A 16,755-nucleotide genomic window follows, 5' to 3' on the forward strand; every position below is an offset into this window, starting at 1 on the left:
CGTTGCTGCGCTTGCCCAGCCACCGCTCACCTATCAGGGGCTTGCGAGCGGTGCTTCCGGTACCGGCTCAGGGAGTCGGATCCGCGGTCTGTGGACCTGGGCGCCCCTGGGGAGAGCGACTTTCTGTGGGGCGGTGAGACCAGAGGTATTTTGCCTCCACTGATCCAGGGCCTGGCCTGTGTGGGGAGGCTGTAGGTGGGCGGGGAGAGAGGTGGAAGGACCCGCACTTTGGGGGACCGGGGAGGAAAGGATGTGTTACAGGTGTGGGGAGATTGCTGGAGGGGCACGTGAGAAGGACTGGTGGATGCGGATGAGCAGGGGGTGGGTTTAGACCTGAGAATATATTCTCTGTGATTCTCGACTAACACTTCTGGGATCTGTCCTAAGAAAGCCCTTCAAAATGAATGATATGCTTTATGCATAAACACTTTTATTCCAGCGGTATTTATAAAAGGATAACGTTGGCTATAACTATAACCAGGTATTTCACAAGTAAGAAAAAATTATGGAATTGCTTCAGCAGTTTGGGAAAGTGAATATTAAGTGGCTTCTAAAAGTAATTTATAAAACTTTTAAATAAGAAATGCTAATATGCAGTGTGAGGTGGAAAGTCGTAATGTGAAGTTGTACAGTATGATTGAAAAAGTTTAACCCAAACTGCATAGAAATCTGGAGAGATGTAGTCATAATTTTCTCTGAATTTTTTTTTGTGTGTGTGTGTGTGAATTTGCCTTTTTACCTTTCTTGTGTGTTAATTTAAAACAATAGTAAATGTAAAGAATTTGGAGTTATTTTACAGTGAAAACACAATAAACTTAGAAAAACAAATTGGGGAGTATGTAACTCTATTTAAACCTACTGGAAGTGCTCCAGTTCACCTAAGCCACTTGATTGTCACTATAATTTGTCTTAAAAGATTTAAAACAGGAGTACCCATCCTGGCTCAGTGGTTAACAAATCTGACTAGGAACCATGAGGTTGCAGGTTTGATCCCTGGCCTTGCTCAGTGGGTTAACAATCCAGCGTTTTGCCTTGATCTGTGATAATAGGTTGAAGATGCGGCTTGGATCCCACATTGCTGTGGCTCTGGCGTAGGCTGGCAGCTACAGCTCCGATTAGACCCCTATCCTGGGAGCCTCTATATGCCGCAAGTTCAACCCTAGAAAAGACAAAAAAGAAGACCAAAAAAAAAAAAAGATTAAAAAAAAAAAATTGGGGGTTCCCATTGTGGCTCAGTGACTTAAGAACCCTGCTAGTATCCATGAGGATATGGGTTCCATCCCTGGCCTTGCTCAGTGGGTTAAGGATCCAGCATTGCCGACAGCCGTGGTGTAGGTCACAGATGTAGTTTGTATCCAGTGTTTCTCTGGCTGTGGCATAGGCCTGCATCTGCAGGTCTGATTAGCCCCCCAGCCTGGGTACTTGCAATTGAAGCAGGTGCGGTCCCAAAAAGAAAGAAAGAAAAAAAAAAAGAATTAAATGGTCATAGACTGAACACCAGGTCTTGGTTCAGACCGCCTCTCCCCTGAACTAATAGAGTTGACTTTTCTCTCCCTAAAACACCCAGAGCTCCTTATTTGAGAAATCTTATAGTGAGGGTTGAGAGACCCAACAGGTATACAGTTAGCTTTAAGCAAAATATAAATGTCTTAAAAGATGAAAAATAACTGGGGAATGCTCGAAGGTCATTTTAACCTTCGTTATCTTTGTTCTCTGATGTTTCATTAGCAGCTAGCTCTATGGCAATGACTCCCAAATCCTTACCTCTGTCTAAGGTGCAATGCTACACTATATACATCTTCTTTTGTTTTTGTTTCCTGTTTTTTTTTTGGCCTTCTGACAGCATATGGAGTTCCCAGGCTAGGGATCATATCTGAGCCGTAGCTGTGATCTAAGCCGCAACTGCCTCGGATCCTTAATCCACTGTGCCAGGGATCTAACCTTAGGTTCCAGTGCTTCCAAGACACTGCCAATCCAGTTGCACCACAGCAGGAACTCTAACCCTATATACATCTTAAATGAAGCACATCTAATACTAAATTTCTCACATACTGCATACACACTGTTCTTACCTTTGAAGCCTGCTCTGTCTTCTGTATCTGTAAATAATGGTTCAGCAATTCTCCAAGCTAAAAATGTGCATGTTATCCTTAATTCTCCTTTCTTCCTTACCACTCATCCTACTTGGTATCTTTTTCATCTGCCTTAGAAATATGTCTTGAATCCGGCCCTCTTTTTCTGCTGAAGTAGCTGTGAACTGGACTCACTTTCTTATTGTGACATTCAAACTATTTCATGGCTTCTCATTAAACTTGTCCACTTTCTACTTACTCAGATTCATTCTGCACATTGTTATGTGAATGTGTGCTGGTTCCTCTAAATCCTTTATGATTGGGGAGATAGGATTGGAAAGGTATAGCAATATAAGACAGTTTAAGGCCTTCACTGCTTTGCTAGAACATTTTGGAAAAACTTTTGTACACATAGACTGTGGAGATTCATGAAAGGTATTTGAGCAGAAATGCAAAGTGATCAGAGCTGTGACTCTTCTTAAGATAATTCTGGGAGTTCCCATCATGGCTTAGCAGAAATGAATATGACTAGCATCCATGAGGAGGCAGGTTCGATCCCTGGCCTTGCTCAGTGGGTTGAGGATCCGGTGTTGCCATGAGCTATGGCATAGGCTGGCAGCTACAGCTCCGATTAGACCCCTCCTAGCCTGGGAGCCTCCATATGCCATGCAGCCCTAAAAAGACAAATAAGAATAATTCTGCCCAACGCAATAGACCCCAGGCTCTGGGAAAGAAAAGACTGCTATGAAGATGACTTTTCCTTGTCTTTCCCTACTAAAAAAAAATTGGTCAGACCTGGACTAATAATAGAGTAGAAAGGGCTGGAACAAATTTTTATAATTATCATTAGGTTTTTAGGAAAATAGGCCAAATTTCTTCTTGTTTCTAAAGATGGAAAATATTAAAAATTCTTCTAAAAAATCTCAGTAACTTTGTTATCAAGTTTGTTTTTTCTTTATTCACAAATCCTTACCCAGGGCTACTCCTGACCATACACACTCAATGGCATTAGACTGACATGGGTGGCCTAAAACATCATATAAATTGCTCTTGATATAAGTGGCCTATTGGGAATTTTCTCTGCCTAGGAAAATGTATCATGCATTATTTATCAATAGAAGTCTTTTAAAAGTGCATAAATAGATATTAGGGAAAAACATATATTATCTTATACAAGCCCAATGGATTAGAGATGGCAGTTTTCTTCATTAGTAATGACAGCAGACGTATTTCTCCATTTAGCAAGCCATTGCAGAACCACTTAATCTGATATCGTGTAGAAGTATAACAAACCATTCCATTTCAGTGTAAGATTCTAAGAGCAGGGACAAAGCTTGCTAAGTAAGAGGTATGAGAACTAGTTTGCAGATAAGTTAAAAGTCAAATCTACCAGTTTGGTGGATAATACATTTCTTTGGATTTAAAGTCTGAAGGCAGCTTCTGTCTTTGACATTTCCTACTCAGTAAAACAAGGTTGAAAAACTATTGGATTCATTTGTGTGGGTGGCACCAATCAGTTAGTGAGAGTTATTTTGAAGAAGAGGTGGGAATGGAGTCAATTTGGGGTGGGTTAAAAAGAGATTGAGTGGTGAAGCAATGGACACTGCAAGTTAGGCAATTCTTTGATGACCGATGAGATTAGGTGCTATTAAATATGTTGATCATCATAATTGTTTTGTAAATTGTCTTGATATTCTTTGGCCACTTAAAACTTTGTCTTTTTTTTTTTTTTTTTTGCCTTTTCTAGGGCTGCACCTGCGGCATATGGAGGTTCCTAGGCTAGGGGGTCCAGTCAGAGCTGCAGCCTCCAGCCTATGCCAAAGCCACAGCAACTCAGGATCCGAGCCGTGTCTGTGACCTACACCACAGGTCACGGCAAAGCCGGATCCTTAACCCACTGAGCCAGGCCAGGGATCGGACCCACAACCTCATGGTTCCTAACTGGATTCGTTAACCACTGAGCCACGACAGTAATTCCCCAAACTCTGTCTTTTTAACCAGTTCATAAGAGCTTTTTTTGCAATAAAATTTATTACCCTTGGTGTTCCCATGGCTCAGTGGTTATGCCGAGGGTGTGGCCATAGATGAGACAAAAAAAGACAAAAAAAAAGACCAAAAAAAACCACTTATTACTCTTTCAAATAACATGATGCATTTTATAACTGGGTTTTGGCATTTAATTTTATAAGATTTTAATCTTCACGCACACCTATGAGCTTACTACATTCATATAATTTTACATAGTCTATTTACCAAAGGATTTGAGGCAGCCATTTACTGTATTGATCAACTCCATAATGAGTTGACTCATTTCAGGCCTTATGTGCATCTTGCATATTTTATTGGCTTTCTCTAATTCATCATAGCCTTATAGTGAGGCTACAGTCAAAAACTGTAGTTACAGGAGTTCCCATCATGGCCCAGTGGTTAACAAATCCAGCTAGGAACCATGAAGCTGTGGGTTCAATCCTTGGCCTTCCTCAGTGGGTTAAGGATCTGGTGTTGCTGTGAGCTGTGGTATAGGTTGCAGACGCAGCTTGGATCCCACGTTGCTGTGGTTGTGGTGTAGGCAGCGGCTACAGCTCTGATTAGACCCCTAGCCTGGGAACCTCCACGTGCCGCAGGTGCAGTCCTAGAAAAGACAGAAAGACAAAAAAACAAAACAAAAAAACCCCTCTGTAATTATGGTAATGTAAAGAGACGCAGGGTTAGTAGTCAGAATGTATATTTTTTGTTTGTTTACCTGATTTCCTGTGAGTCACTCGGAATTTTGAACCAAGAACTATCATAAGCATTACTTTTGTTTTGCCTATATTGCTGACTTTTAGCATCCCAGTTCTGTGATTTATGCAGAAGTGGCTGCATAAATGGCAGAGTGTAAAAACCAATGTTCCACAGAGGCAATCATAGAATGAACCTGAGAAATAAAATAAGCTGCAATTTCAACCCCTTCATTAAAATGTTTTAAAAAACAGTTTCGTCATTAGGTTTCAACAGTTTGACCTTATTTTGTAGGGAACAACAATTTCTTAGCACTGCTGTAGTCTTTTAATCTGCCAAGTTCCTTCCATCCTTTTATCCCCTCACAGTAATGATCTCTGAAAGGGCTAAGCCACTTGTCTTGTAAAATGTCCTACTTTTTTTTTTTTTTTTTCTTGTCTTTAATCTTAGGGCCACACCCTTGGCATGTGGAGGTTCCCAGGCTAGGGGTCTAATCGGAGCTATAGCTGCCGGCCTACACCAGAGCCACAGCAACGTGGGATCTGAGCCGCGTCTGCAACCTACACCACAGCTCACGGCAACACCGGATCCTTAACCCACTGAGTGAGGCCAGGGATCGAACCCGAAACCTGATGGTTCCCAGTAGGATTTGTTTCTGCTGCGCCACGATGGGGACTCCCTTGTTTGTTTGTTTTTTGACATTTTGAATTTGTCTGATTATATTCTCATAGTATAACTTTCCTTCTTAATCATTTCAGATATCCTTTATCAGAAAGGATGGAGTTGGGAAAAGGAAAACTTCTCAGGACTGGACTGAATGCACTGTATCAAGCAGTACACCCAATTCATGGCCTTGCCTGGACTGATGGGAATCAGATAGTTCTGACCGACTTATACCTTCACAGAGGAGAGGCCATGTTTGGGGACTCAACGGTCATTGGACAACTTGACCATGTGTGTGGGGTGTCCTGGGCCCCACCTCGTACAGCCGACACACTGGCTCTGCTCGCTGTCCAGCACAACAAGCATGTCACTGTGTGGCAGCTGTGTCCTAGAACTTCAGAGACAAGCAAATGGTTCATGTCTCAGACCTGTGAGATTAAACAGTCATTCCCTGTCCTTCCCCAGGGCTGTGTATGGCACCCAAAAAGTGCTGTCCTGACTGTGTTGACTGCACAGGATGTCTCTGTTTTCCATAATGTTCACCGTGACAGTTCCCAGGTCAAAGTGGACATCAATCCCCAAGGCCTCATTCACTGTGCGTGTTGGACCCAGGATGGCCAGAGGCTGGTGGTGGTGGCAGGCAGCAGCCTGCATTCTTATATATGGGACAGTGTGCAGAAGACTCTTCACAGGTGCGCCTTCTGCCCTGTGTTTGATGTGGACAGCTGTGTGCGTGCAGTGTGCGCCACGGTGGACTCACAGGTCGCTATAGCCACTGAGCTTCCATTAGCTAAGATTTGTGGCTTAAATTCATCTGGAACCTTTGACATTCCCCCTAGTGCTGAAGACACTTGTCTGTATACTTTACCAGTTGGTGATGAAGGCTCCTCTGAAACACGAGTTTCTCCCTTTTCTTCGTCCTCTTCTGACCCCCTGGATCTAACTCATATACACTTCAATAGATTTAAATCTGAAGATAGTTCTCTTATTTATCTAAGAAAAAAGGACTGCTTGACAGGAACTGGCCTGGATTCATCCCATTTGGTCCTCTTGACCTTTGAGAAGGAGGTTACCCAGAACGGAAAGGTCACCATCCCTGGCATTCTGGTTCCTGACCTGATAGCATTTAATCTTAAAGCACAGGTACTCGCAGTGGCTTCCAATTCGTGTAATGTAATTTTTATCTATTCTCTCATTCCCTCACTTATGCCACATATCCAGCAAATTCAATTAGAGAATAATGACAGACCGAAAGGCATATGTTTCTTGACAGATAAATTATTATTAATTTTGATAGGAAAACAAAAATCCACTGATTCGGCATTTCCTCCTTCTACAAAATCTGATCAGTATATCATTCGTTTGATCATTAGAGACATAACGTTGGAAAAAGAATCACCAGTGACACCGAGTGAAAACCAGAGTGGGTACTCTGCTTTCAATACTCCGTTAAATAAAGCAAATAGAGAAAAGCTACTTGAAAGTCTTTCCTCAGCTTTTTATCAACAAAACAGAGAGCTCTTATTAACAACTAATATCGGGAATCAAAGTGGAAGGCCTGGAAGGACCCTTATTAAAGAAATCAAAAGTCCTCCATCCCGCATCTGTGATGGCGCCACAGCCCTCGAACGTGTAGGTGCCGGGCCCGTTACCCAGTCAGGAGCACTGCCCAGACCCAGCAGCACACCAGACCCCACCAGTACCATGGAGCCTCCTACCTTGCAAGGGGAGAAGGAAAGTTATCAGCTCTCTAAGGAACTGGAGGTTTTATCTAGGACCCTGATCGAAGTTCATCGACGTCTATCTGAACTCACAGACTTTCTACGTAACGGAAAGAAATCCCCTTCTGTTTATCCCCTCTCCGAGGACCTGCCTTACGTTCACATCACCTGCCAGGTAACGTTTGCTTTGAGCAGCTACCACTGGCTGCTGCAGCCAGCGGGGACTGCAAGAGAAATGTGTTCACGAGGAAGATGGTTCTAACTGAACTTCAGTGACCTGGCCATGTTATGTTCAGGCAAGTTGTTACACCTTTCCAGGTTGGTGGCCTCCCATCCAGATGGGCACACATACCAGTATACACTGTGACTTTATCAGGCGCGTTGTGTGCAAACATGAAATATTACACTCATCCTGGCAATCTATATTGAGAAAAAAAGTGTTTTAAATCATGCCCTTTCATTGTAAAAACCTTTTACTTGTGCAATTGTAGACACTTTTTCATTTGTAAGAAAGAAGAAATTTTAATGTGGAGTTCCTGTCGTGGCACAGCGGAAATGAATCTGACAAGGAACCATGAGGTGCAGGTTCAGTCCCTCTCAGTGGGTTAAGGATCTGGCGTTGCCATGAGCTGTGGTGTAGGTTGCAGATGAGGCTTGGATCCTGCGTTGCTGTGGTTGTGGCGTAGGCCAGCGGCTATGGCTCCGATTAGACCCCTAGCCTGGGAAGCTTCATATGCCGAGGGTGCGGCCCTAAAAGACAACTAAAAAAAAAAATTTAATGCATTTATGCCTGCATGTGCAAACATGAAATACTACCTGCACAAGTGGGGTCATATCATATCTGTTTTTATCATGAACTCTTTCCTTCCCCATCGAACTCAGCCCTGCTCTTCCTCCCTGTAATCTACTTTAACTAGCAGCTTAATATGGGTCCTTCCATATTTTACTTCATACTCATATAATCTTGCACAGATCTTTGTATATGTAGATGTATATAGGTGCAGAAGTGCTGGTGGTGATTTTGTCATTGTCTTACAAAAATGGGATCGTATGGTGCATTCTTTACTTCCTGCTGAGAGTTTTCTGTTTATTCAGCTGGTACCTTGTTGATAGACATTCACTTTGTTTTCAGCTCTTAGCTACTCCAAGTAGTGCTGCAATAGTATTCTCATATGTTTAGTCTTGTAGTCATATTTTTATTTCTGTTGGCTTGGTTCCCAGAAGTGGAAGTGAAAATTTGGAAACCACATATACACATATATATATGTGTGTGTGTGTATGTTTCTACCTTTAATAGAGTTGCCAGATTGCCTTTCAGAGATTTTTTTACTAAACAGTGTATCATCACATGCCCATCAACAACCTAAGGGACTGTCTTTTTCCTCGCATCCTCACCAATCTGATGAATGTAAAGGGGTGTTTCCCTTACCCTTAGTGAATTTGACTATGTCTTCATGGTTTTTTACAAGTGAATATGAATTGCGTATTGCTCTTTTTTTTTTGCTGTTGAGTTCTCAGTTTACAATAGGTGTTTTTGTGTTTGTATTTTGGCTGTGCCTGCAACATATATAAATTCCTGCACCAGGATTCATACCTGTACCACAGCAGCAACCCCAGCTGGATCCTTAACCCACTACACCACCAAAGAAAAACACAAGAAGTTTTTGAATATAATAGAAATTGATATATATGTAACAGTTTAGATTTTCTTGCTTTTTTTTTTTTTTTTTTTTTTTTTTTTTTTTTTTTTTAATGGCCGTACCTGTGGCATATGAAGGTTCCCAGGCTAGGGGTCTAATCAGAGCTGCAGCTGCCACCTTACACCACAGCCACAGCAACACCAGATCCAAGCTGCATCTGCAACCTACGCCAGATTCTTCACCCAGAGTGAGGCCAGGGATTGAACCCGCTTCCTCATGGTTACTAGTTCAGTTCTTAACCTGCTGAGCCACAATGAGAACTGCTTGCATAATTTTATTACATCAGTTTTTACAATTAAGTTTTTGTTTTTTAGTATATGACCACACTCACAGCATATGGAAGTTCTCAGGCCAGGGATTGAATCTGTGCCTCAGCTGTGACATGCTCTAGCTGTGACATGCTCTAGCTGTGGCAATGCCAGATCCTCTAACTCACTATGCCAGGCGGGGGATCAAACCCACACCTCAGCAGTGACCCAAACCACTACAGTAGGATTCTTTTTTTTTTTTTTTTGTCTTTTTGTCTTTGTTGTTGTTGTTGCTATTTCTTGGGCCGCTCCCGTGGCATATGGAGGTTCCCAGGCTAGAGGTCGAATCGGAGCTGTAGCCACCGGCCTACGCCAGAGCCACAGCAACTCGGGATCCGAGCCGCGTCTGCAACCTACACCACAGCTCACGGCAATGCCGGATCATTAACCCTACAGTAGGATTCTTAACCCACTGTGCCATGGCAGAAACTGCCACATTTAAGTTTTTAATCTTTTTTTTTTTTTCTTTCGGTTGTGCCCACAGCATACAAAAATTCCCAGACTAGAGACTGAACTTGCACCACAGCAATGACAATGCTGGATCCTTAACTGCTGAGCCACCAGGGAACTCTTTTTAATCCTTAATTAAAATTTTCTGAAAGTTAGGTAACCAGTTGTGCTACCAACATTGTTAAAAATCCGTCTTTACTCCACTGAACTTGATCCACCACATTAGTCGTATATAAACATATTCTGGGATCTAATTCAGGATTCTTCTTACTATGCATCTACTGTAATGCTGGTCTCTTTATCTAGAACCTTAGTAAAACCACACTGATTTGATTACTGAAGACTAATATGTCTTTGTTTTAAAAAGTATTTGCGGGAGTTCCTGTTGTGACTCAGTGGAAACAAATCTGACTAGTATCCATGAGGATGTGGGTTCGATTCCTCGCCCTGCTCAGTGGGTTAAGGATCCAGCATTGCTGTGAGCTGTGGTGTAGATCGCAGACGCAGCTTGGATCCCATGTTGCTGTGGCTGTGGCACAGGCAGCAGCTACAGCTCCAATTTGACCCCTAGCCTGGGAACCGTATGCTGTGGGTGCAGCCCTAAAGAGACAAAAAAAATAATAATAATAAATTTTAAAAATTAAAAAAAATTTAAAGTATTGGCATAAGGTTGGTATTGAAATCAGTAATAACTAATATGTAAATTACTACTTAAATAGTAGTCAAAAAGATATTTTAATTTGTTTTTTCATAGAGCTACTGTTTGACTGACTCAAACATATTGGTTTTTAAAAGAAGCAAAGAGGAGTTCCTATGTGGCTTAGCAGTTTAGGGATCCAGTGTTGTCACTGCTGTGACTTGGGTCACTGCTGTGGCATGGGCTTGAACCCTAGGCTGGGAATTTTTGTATGCTGCAGACTCAGCCAAAAACACCAACAACAAAAAGAATATTTAATGTTGAAAGTAAAAATTCTTCATAACCCAACCCTTAGAAAATTACAGATATAGTTAGTAATGGAAGTATTTATATTTACTAAACTCTCTGTCAATCTAAAAGATATAGCTAGTTGTTTTGGGTTTTTTTTAATTGTTTTATTTATTTATTTTTTTTTTGTATTTTTAGGGCCACACTGGCAGCATATGGAAGTTTCCAGGCTAGGGATTGAATCGGAGCTGTAGCCACTGGCCTACACCATAGCTACGGACAGCAACGTGGGATCCGAGCCACTTCTACAACCTACGCCACAGCTCACAGCAATGCTGGATCCTTAACCCTGAGCAAGGCCAGTAGTCAAACGTGAATCCTCAGGGATGCCAGTCAGATTCGTTTCCCCTGAGCCACGACGGAAACTCCTGTTTTTATTCAAATAGATTATTTTATCAAACAATACGTACTTTTAAATATTTATAAATGTGATTTTTTTTTTTTTTTTTTTTTTTTTTTTTTTGGTCTTTTTAGGGCCTCACTTGTAGCATACGGACATTCCCAGGCCAGGGGTCAAATCGGAACTGTAGCTGCCAGCCTACACCACGGCTGAAGGCAACGCTGGATCCTTAACCCACTGAGTGAGGCCAGGGATTAAACCTGCGTCCTCATGGATGCTAGTCAGTTTCGTTTCCACTGAGCAATGACAGGAACTCTCTATAAATTTTTTTAAAGTAAAAAGAAATGTGTTTTTTGACTTTTAATTCCCTAATTTCTCAGTTTATAAGAAACTAATCTAACCAAGCTATTATCAGTAAGTACTTCTGGAAAGTAGAATTTTGGGGATATATTTCCATGGATATACCTCTGGACTCGATGTGTCTTAAATTAGAGCTCTAATTATTTTATCTTGGGAGTTCCCGTCATGGCTCAGTGGTTAACGAATCCAACTAGAAACCATGAGGTTGCGGATTCGATCCCTGGCCTTGCTCAGTGAGTTAAGGATCCGGCATTGCCGTGAGCTGTGGTGTAGGTTGCAGACGCAGCTCATATCCTGCATTGCTGTGGCTCTGGTGTAGGCCGGCAGCTCCAGCTCCAATTCGACCCCTAGCCTGGGAATCTCCATATGCCATGGGAGCAGCCCTAGAAATGACAAAAAGACAAAAAAAAAAAATTTTTATCTTTTCTTTCTCTATGGATAGTTGAAAGCTTTTTTTAATAGCCACATCTGCAGCATATAAAACTTCCCAGATTAGGGGTCAAATTGGAGCTGCAGCTGAGGCCTATGCCAGAGCCAGAAACCATTTTTTAAAATGAGTTATATTTGGAGTTCCCGTCATGGCGCAGTGGTTAATGAATCCGACTAGGAACCATGAGGTTGCGGGTTCGGTCCCTGCCCTTGCTCAGTGGGTTAACGATCCGGCGTTGCCGTGAGCTGTGGTGTAGGTTGCAGACGCGGCTCGGATCCCGCGTTGCTGTGGCTCTGGCGTAGGCCGGTGGCTACAGCTCCGATTCCACCCCTAGCCTGGGAACCTCCATATGCTGCGGGAGTGGCCCAAGAAATAGCAACAATAAAAACAACAACAACAAAAAGACAAAAGACCAAAAAAAAAAAAAAAATTATATTTTAACATGAGTTTTAAAAATTTTTAAATTACTTGTATTTGTACTTTTTCTAAGCTAAGTGAATTTTGACCACAGTTTATTTATTTTACTTATGCAAATCCTCTGCTGTTATTTCAGGCAGTCTGGCATTTTTTTTTTCCCCCAATAAAGAAAATACAAAGTTTCTTAGTTATACGGGCATACCTTATTTTATTTGCAGATATTTTTTTGTTTTTTACAAATTGAAGGTTTAGGGCAAACCTTGTGTGGTTGGCATTTTTAGCCATAAAGCATTTTAAATTACAGTATGTACATTACTTTATTAGACATAACGCAGTTGCACACTTAAAGGGACTATAATATGACTAGGAAACCAAAAAATGGGCGTGGCTGACTTTATTGTGATACTTGCTCTGCTGCAGGGTCTGGCCCTGAACCTGCAGAATGTCAGAGGAACGTCTTTTTCTAAAACAGCCAAGCAGTTGTTCTTCAGCATTAGATTATGTCTCTCAGGCTGCCATCCATCATCCTACAGTGATCTTAGTTGTATCCTAGGAAAGCCAGTTCTTAGCAATAAAGACATAACCCTGGGGAAAGAAGAGAGCAAGAGGAAAAGTAATTGCATTTTGTCTGATTTTTCAGTTGTGTTAAATAATGCAGCAAAAAGCTCCTCATATAAAACTGAAGTCTTAAAAAAAAAAAGACCGAAATCTACTTGATAGTAGTAATAGATAAGAATTTTTAAAACTACACATTCTATTCTTTGGCAATGTTAACTCCATTAACAATTTTTATTTTTATGTTTGAAGAAACCTTATTTTGTAGGTCCTGTTGTTGAAAAAAGAGCTGTGCTTCTCTGCAATGGCAAACTAAGACTCAGTACAGTTCAGCAGACTTTTGGCCTCTCTCTCATTGAAATGCTGCATGGTAAGTAAAATCCAGAAATTGACTCTACCCAAAAAGTTCCTCCTTCTGTTTGTATCTTACCCTGGTAGTGAAAATGAAAGTGTACCAGCCATTCACTGATTCATTAGATAGTTGACAAGTATTATTAATTGCTCACTGTATACCTAGGCCTGTTTTAGGTGCCAAAACATGGAAAATATGGGCTCTGCCCTTAAGGAACTTACAATCTAACACATGGAAAAACTTAATAGAATTACAAAGTAACATGTAACAACTGCAAGGAAATAACCTAAAAACCTCACATATACCTGTTGCACTAAAGCATGAGGATCATAGCATTGTAGAATATTTCTTAAAGGAGTTATCATTTTAATATGCAGCAGACGTGGACATGAAGGAAACTACTAGATGGCAAGGCACTGAGTCCTGCCTGTGTTCCATCTGATGGAGAGCATGGTGGTTGTCACATGCCTCATTCTTTTCCTGGCAGCTACACTGAACATAAAATTTTGTTTCATTTTCTCCCCCACTAATATTGTAGCATCAGCATTTTTTTTTTTTTTTTTTTTTTTTGTCTTTTTAGGGCCGTACGCATGGCACATGGCAATTCCAGGCTAGGAGTTGAATCAGAGCTGTAGCCCCAGCTACAGCAATGTGAAATCCAAGCCATGTCTGTGACCTACACCACAGCTCACAGCAACGCTGGATCCTTAACCCACTAAGCGAATCCAGGGTTTGAACCCATATCCTCATGGATGCTAGTCAGATTCATTTCTGCTGAGCCACAACGAGAACTCTAACACCAGCATTTTTCTATTTTGACTCATGCATTTATGATATGACTTCATAATTGTCATTTTTTACTAGATGGGGTTAATATTCTATCTTGGGTGTACTATATTTTTTCTTCCAGTTTTATTGAGATATTATTGACATATAGCACTATATAGGCGTAAGGTTGTCCAGCATAATGATTTGACTTACAAACAGGTCCCTAGCCTGGGAACCTCCGTATGCCGCGGGAGCAGCCCAAGAAATAGCAACAACAACAACAAAAAAAAAAAAAAGAAAGAAAAGAAAAAGAAAAACCTCTCTGCATATTTTACATATTTTTTGGAAAGCGTAGATTTTCAGACGTGAAATTACAGGGTCAAAAGGTCTACACAGTAGACTCGAAAGAACCAGAGAAGGTCCGGGTATGCGTTATGCTAGTGGCCCTAAGTTACCCCAGACGAAACAATTTAGGATTATCTGGACCATTCTAGTCTGGCTTCAGTCAGCTTAACCTCCTTGGGTGTCGGGCAGCTGGTATGGATCTAAAGAATGTAGACCGTTTTTCTGTAGAGTAGCTGTGCCCAGCTTCCCATGGTTTCTGAAGAAAGTGCTGAACAACATGTAGATAACGTTAGGACGCTCCACACGCCACCCCTAACACATATGTGCACACATGCACACACAAGCTCAGATGCATAGCCCTGAGTGACTATTGCCTGGCCTGGGTGAAAATTCATGTCCCTTAGCTATGCCTGTCATCAACACCCCCTTCCTGCCATATAACCTCGGCCTTCCCATCTTCCCGTTCTCTGTGAAGTTTTATGATGGTCAGGTTCAAGATTATCAACTCCTACATTCTTCCCTTAAAAAAAATCATATTTGTCGTATTTTTCTTTATAGACTAAGATGAGATATCCTAAATCGCCTATGTGTTTATTTACTTTGCAGGCTCCCACTGGATCCTTCTCTGTGACGATAGTGAAGGCTTCATCCCCTTGACCTTCACAGCCACACAGGAAATAACCATAAGAGACGGCAGGTCAGATGTCTTTAGAGACTGTGTATCAGAGTCTTGATATTGGCCTTTCTCTTGAAGTCTTTAGCCATATACTGCCCAAAGCGTAGATACTACTGGCTGTTCTAACCATTTTGGCTGTATGGCCTGATACTTGTTTGCAGAGTATTTGCTGCATTGCCTTTCAGATGAGGTCATTACAAACAAGACGTGTTTTCCAAGGTAGACTCTTCCCCAGCCAGGATTTGTGTTGTTGCTGGGAGGTGAAGCATTTGCTGTGGCTGGCTCAGTGCCCCGAAGCCCATCCCCACCCCCACCCCCTCCCCTGCCCCCACTGACACCCGCTGCCCAGCAGCAGAGCCCATTTTTTGTTAGTTGGCTCCAAAAGTGGTTATTTATGTTTCCATGTCTTATGTGGTTTTGTCTGTGGGCAGAATTCCCAGCATAAAACAATATTATGGTGCCATATGGATTGTGTTTTATGGTTTCTCTGAGGCTTTCTGTCCCTTGCCCAAACTGGTGTTAAAGCTCTTAGAAGCACTTAAATGGTACCTCAGCGTTGTTATAGATCTTTTTCTCGGCTTAAGATTGAGTGTGAGGCGTGCTGGAGAGCATCTGCTCCGGCATATCTTTAAGCCCCAAACCAGCGGGAATCAGCAGAGCTCAAAGGAAGACAAAAAAAATCTGCTCCCAGGGCTACCTGGAACAGGAAGTAGTTATAATTTGGCTGGACCTCCCAGGATATTTTCTCTTTATTTTGGGTGCACCCACAGCCACGTGGAAGGCCTGAAGGCCAGAGATCAAACCATTGCTACAGCTGTAGCCTGAGCCACAGCAATGACCGATGAGGGAGCTGGGACCTTCCAGGATTTGAACCTAACCCTCTCACTTCCCTAGAAAATTCTGGCTGACAAAGGTCCAGAATCTCCTAAAAACTGGCCCTTGGCAAATTTCAAATAAAATTTCAAGGGCCTTGACTCCCGCTGGACCCCACTTGAGTGTGTCCTGATATTTGTTGCACGAGGCCACAGTTGAGGCCTACGGCATGACTTTGTACTGTTGCCCCTCCTGGTTTTCTCTCCGATAGGTTCCCCACCACCACCATTTTGGGATCATAAAAATGTCCTGTTTTTTTCTCCTAGTAATCAATTCCCTTAGATAAATTGTCACTTTAATTTTGAAATTTTCCTTCTCCCCCCATTCAAGTCGTGGAGACCAGCATAGAGTCTATGAGAGAAACTGTTTCAGGAAGTTGGAGGTCTCACTGAACCGGATGTAATTTATTGTCATGGGCCAAAGTGGCAGCTTAGTATTGGGGAAAGAGCCCCGATCCCAGCTCCAGAGAGACTCACCGCTCGCTCCTCACTGCCTTCAGACAGAATCACGACCTTCAGTCACTGCAGCATAACGAATGGATCCGTGCGTGGCGGGTCAGAACACATCTGCAGATAAATTGTTTCAACCCTAGAAGCTCATGTGCATAGTAGCACATACACTTCTTTTTCCCACTTTCTTTTAGAATCATCTGGAAAGAAATATGTTGTGTCCTTGAGGACTCCTGTCTTTTGCAGTTTAGGAAGGTGGGACTGGGATAGGGAAGAAGCAAGGGCCCATTTTGTGGTTGAAATGCATTAGAGAGCGGCTGGGATAATGGAAGCAGAGGCCACTTGTCTGGAATCAGTCGCCTGAGAGCAGAGGCTGAGGACCTCTGTGGCCTGGCTCCATTTTCAAAGGACGTATCTGAGTGGATTGAAAGCACACAACTGCGAACCCTCAAGAGGGGGGCTGGCGACCCTGTAGTAAGATCAGTGTGGGTGCCTCAACGTGTATCTTATAATCATCATTTTGTTGGTCAGGATTCTGTGACCGAGGCTTCAGTAAAATCATTAACGGTT

General features: G+C 42.3%; 1 protein-coding gene across 2 annotated transcripts; it reads left to right on the forward strand.

The window, feature by feature from the left end:
• WDCP (WD repeat and coiled coil containing) lies at positions 19–16,755 on the forward strand. Of its 2 annotated transcripts, XM_005662694.3 has the most exons (5): positions 19–145; positions 5,552–7,352; positions 12,975–13,092; positions 14,794–14,884; positions 16,067–16,755. In XM_005662694.3, exons 2-5 carry the CDS (start codon positions 5,571–5,573, stop codon positions 16,137–16,139), a joined length of 2,064 nt encoding a protein of 687 aa, XP_005662751.1. In that variant the 5' UTR covers positions 19–145; positions 5,552–5,570; the 3' UTR covers positions 16,140–16,755. The 2 variants fall into 2 exon arrangements, 1 of the variants encoding a protein (XP_005662751.1); XR_002342822.1 differs by having other exon boundaries at positions 5,552–7,473; positions 14,794–16,755.

The sequence above is a fragment of the Sus scrofa genome, chromosome 3, assembly GCF_000003025.6.
Source record: "Sus scrofa isolate TJ Tabasco breed Duroc chromosome 3, Sscrofa11.1, whole genome shotgun sequence".
Taxonomy (NCBI): Eukaryota; Metazoa; Chordata; class Mammalia; order Artiodactyla; family Suidae; genus Sus; species Sus scrofa.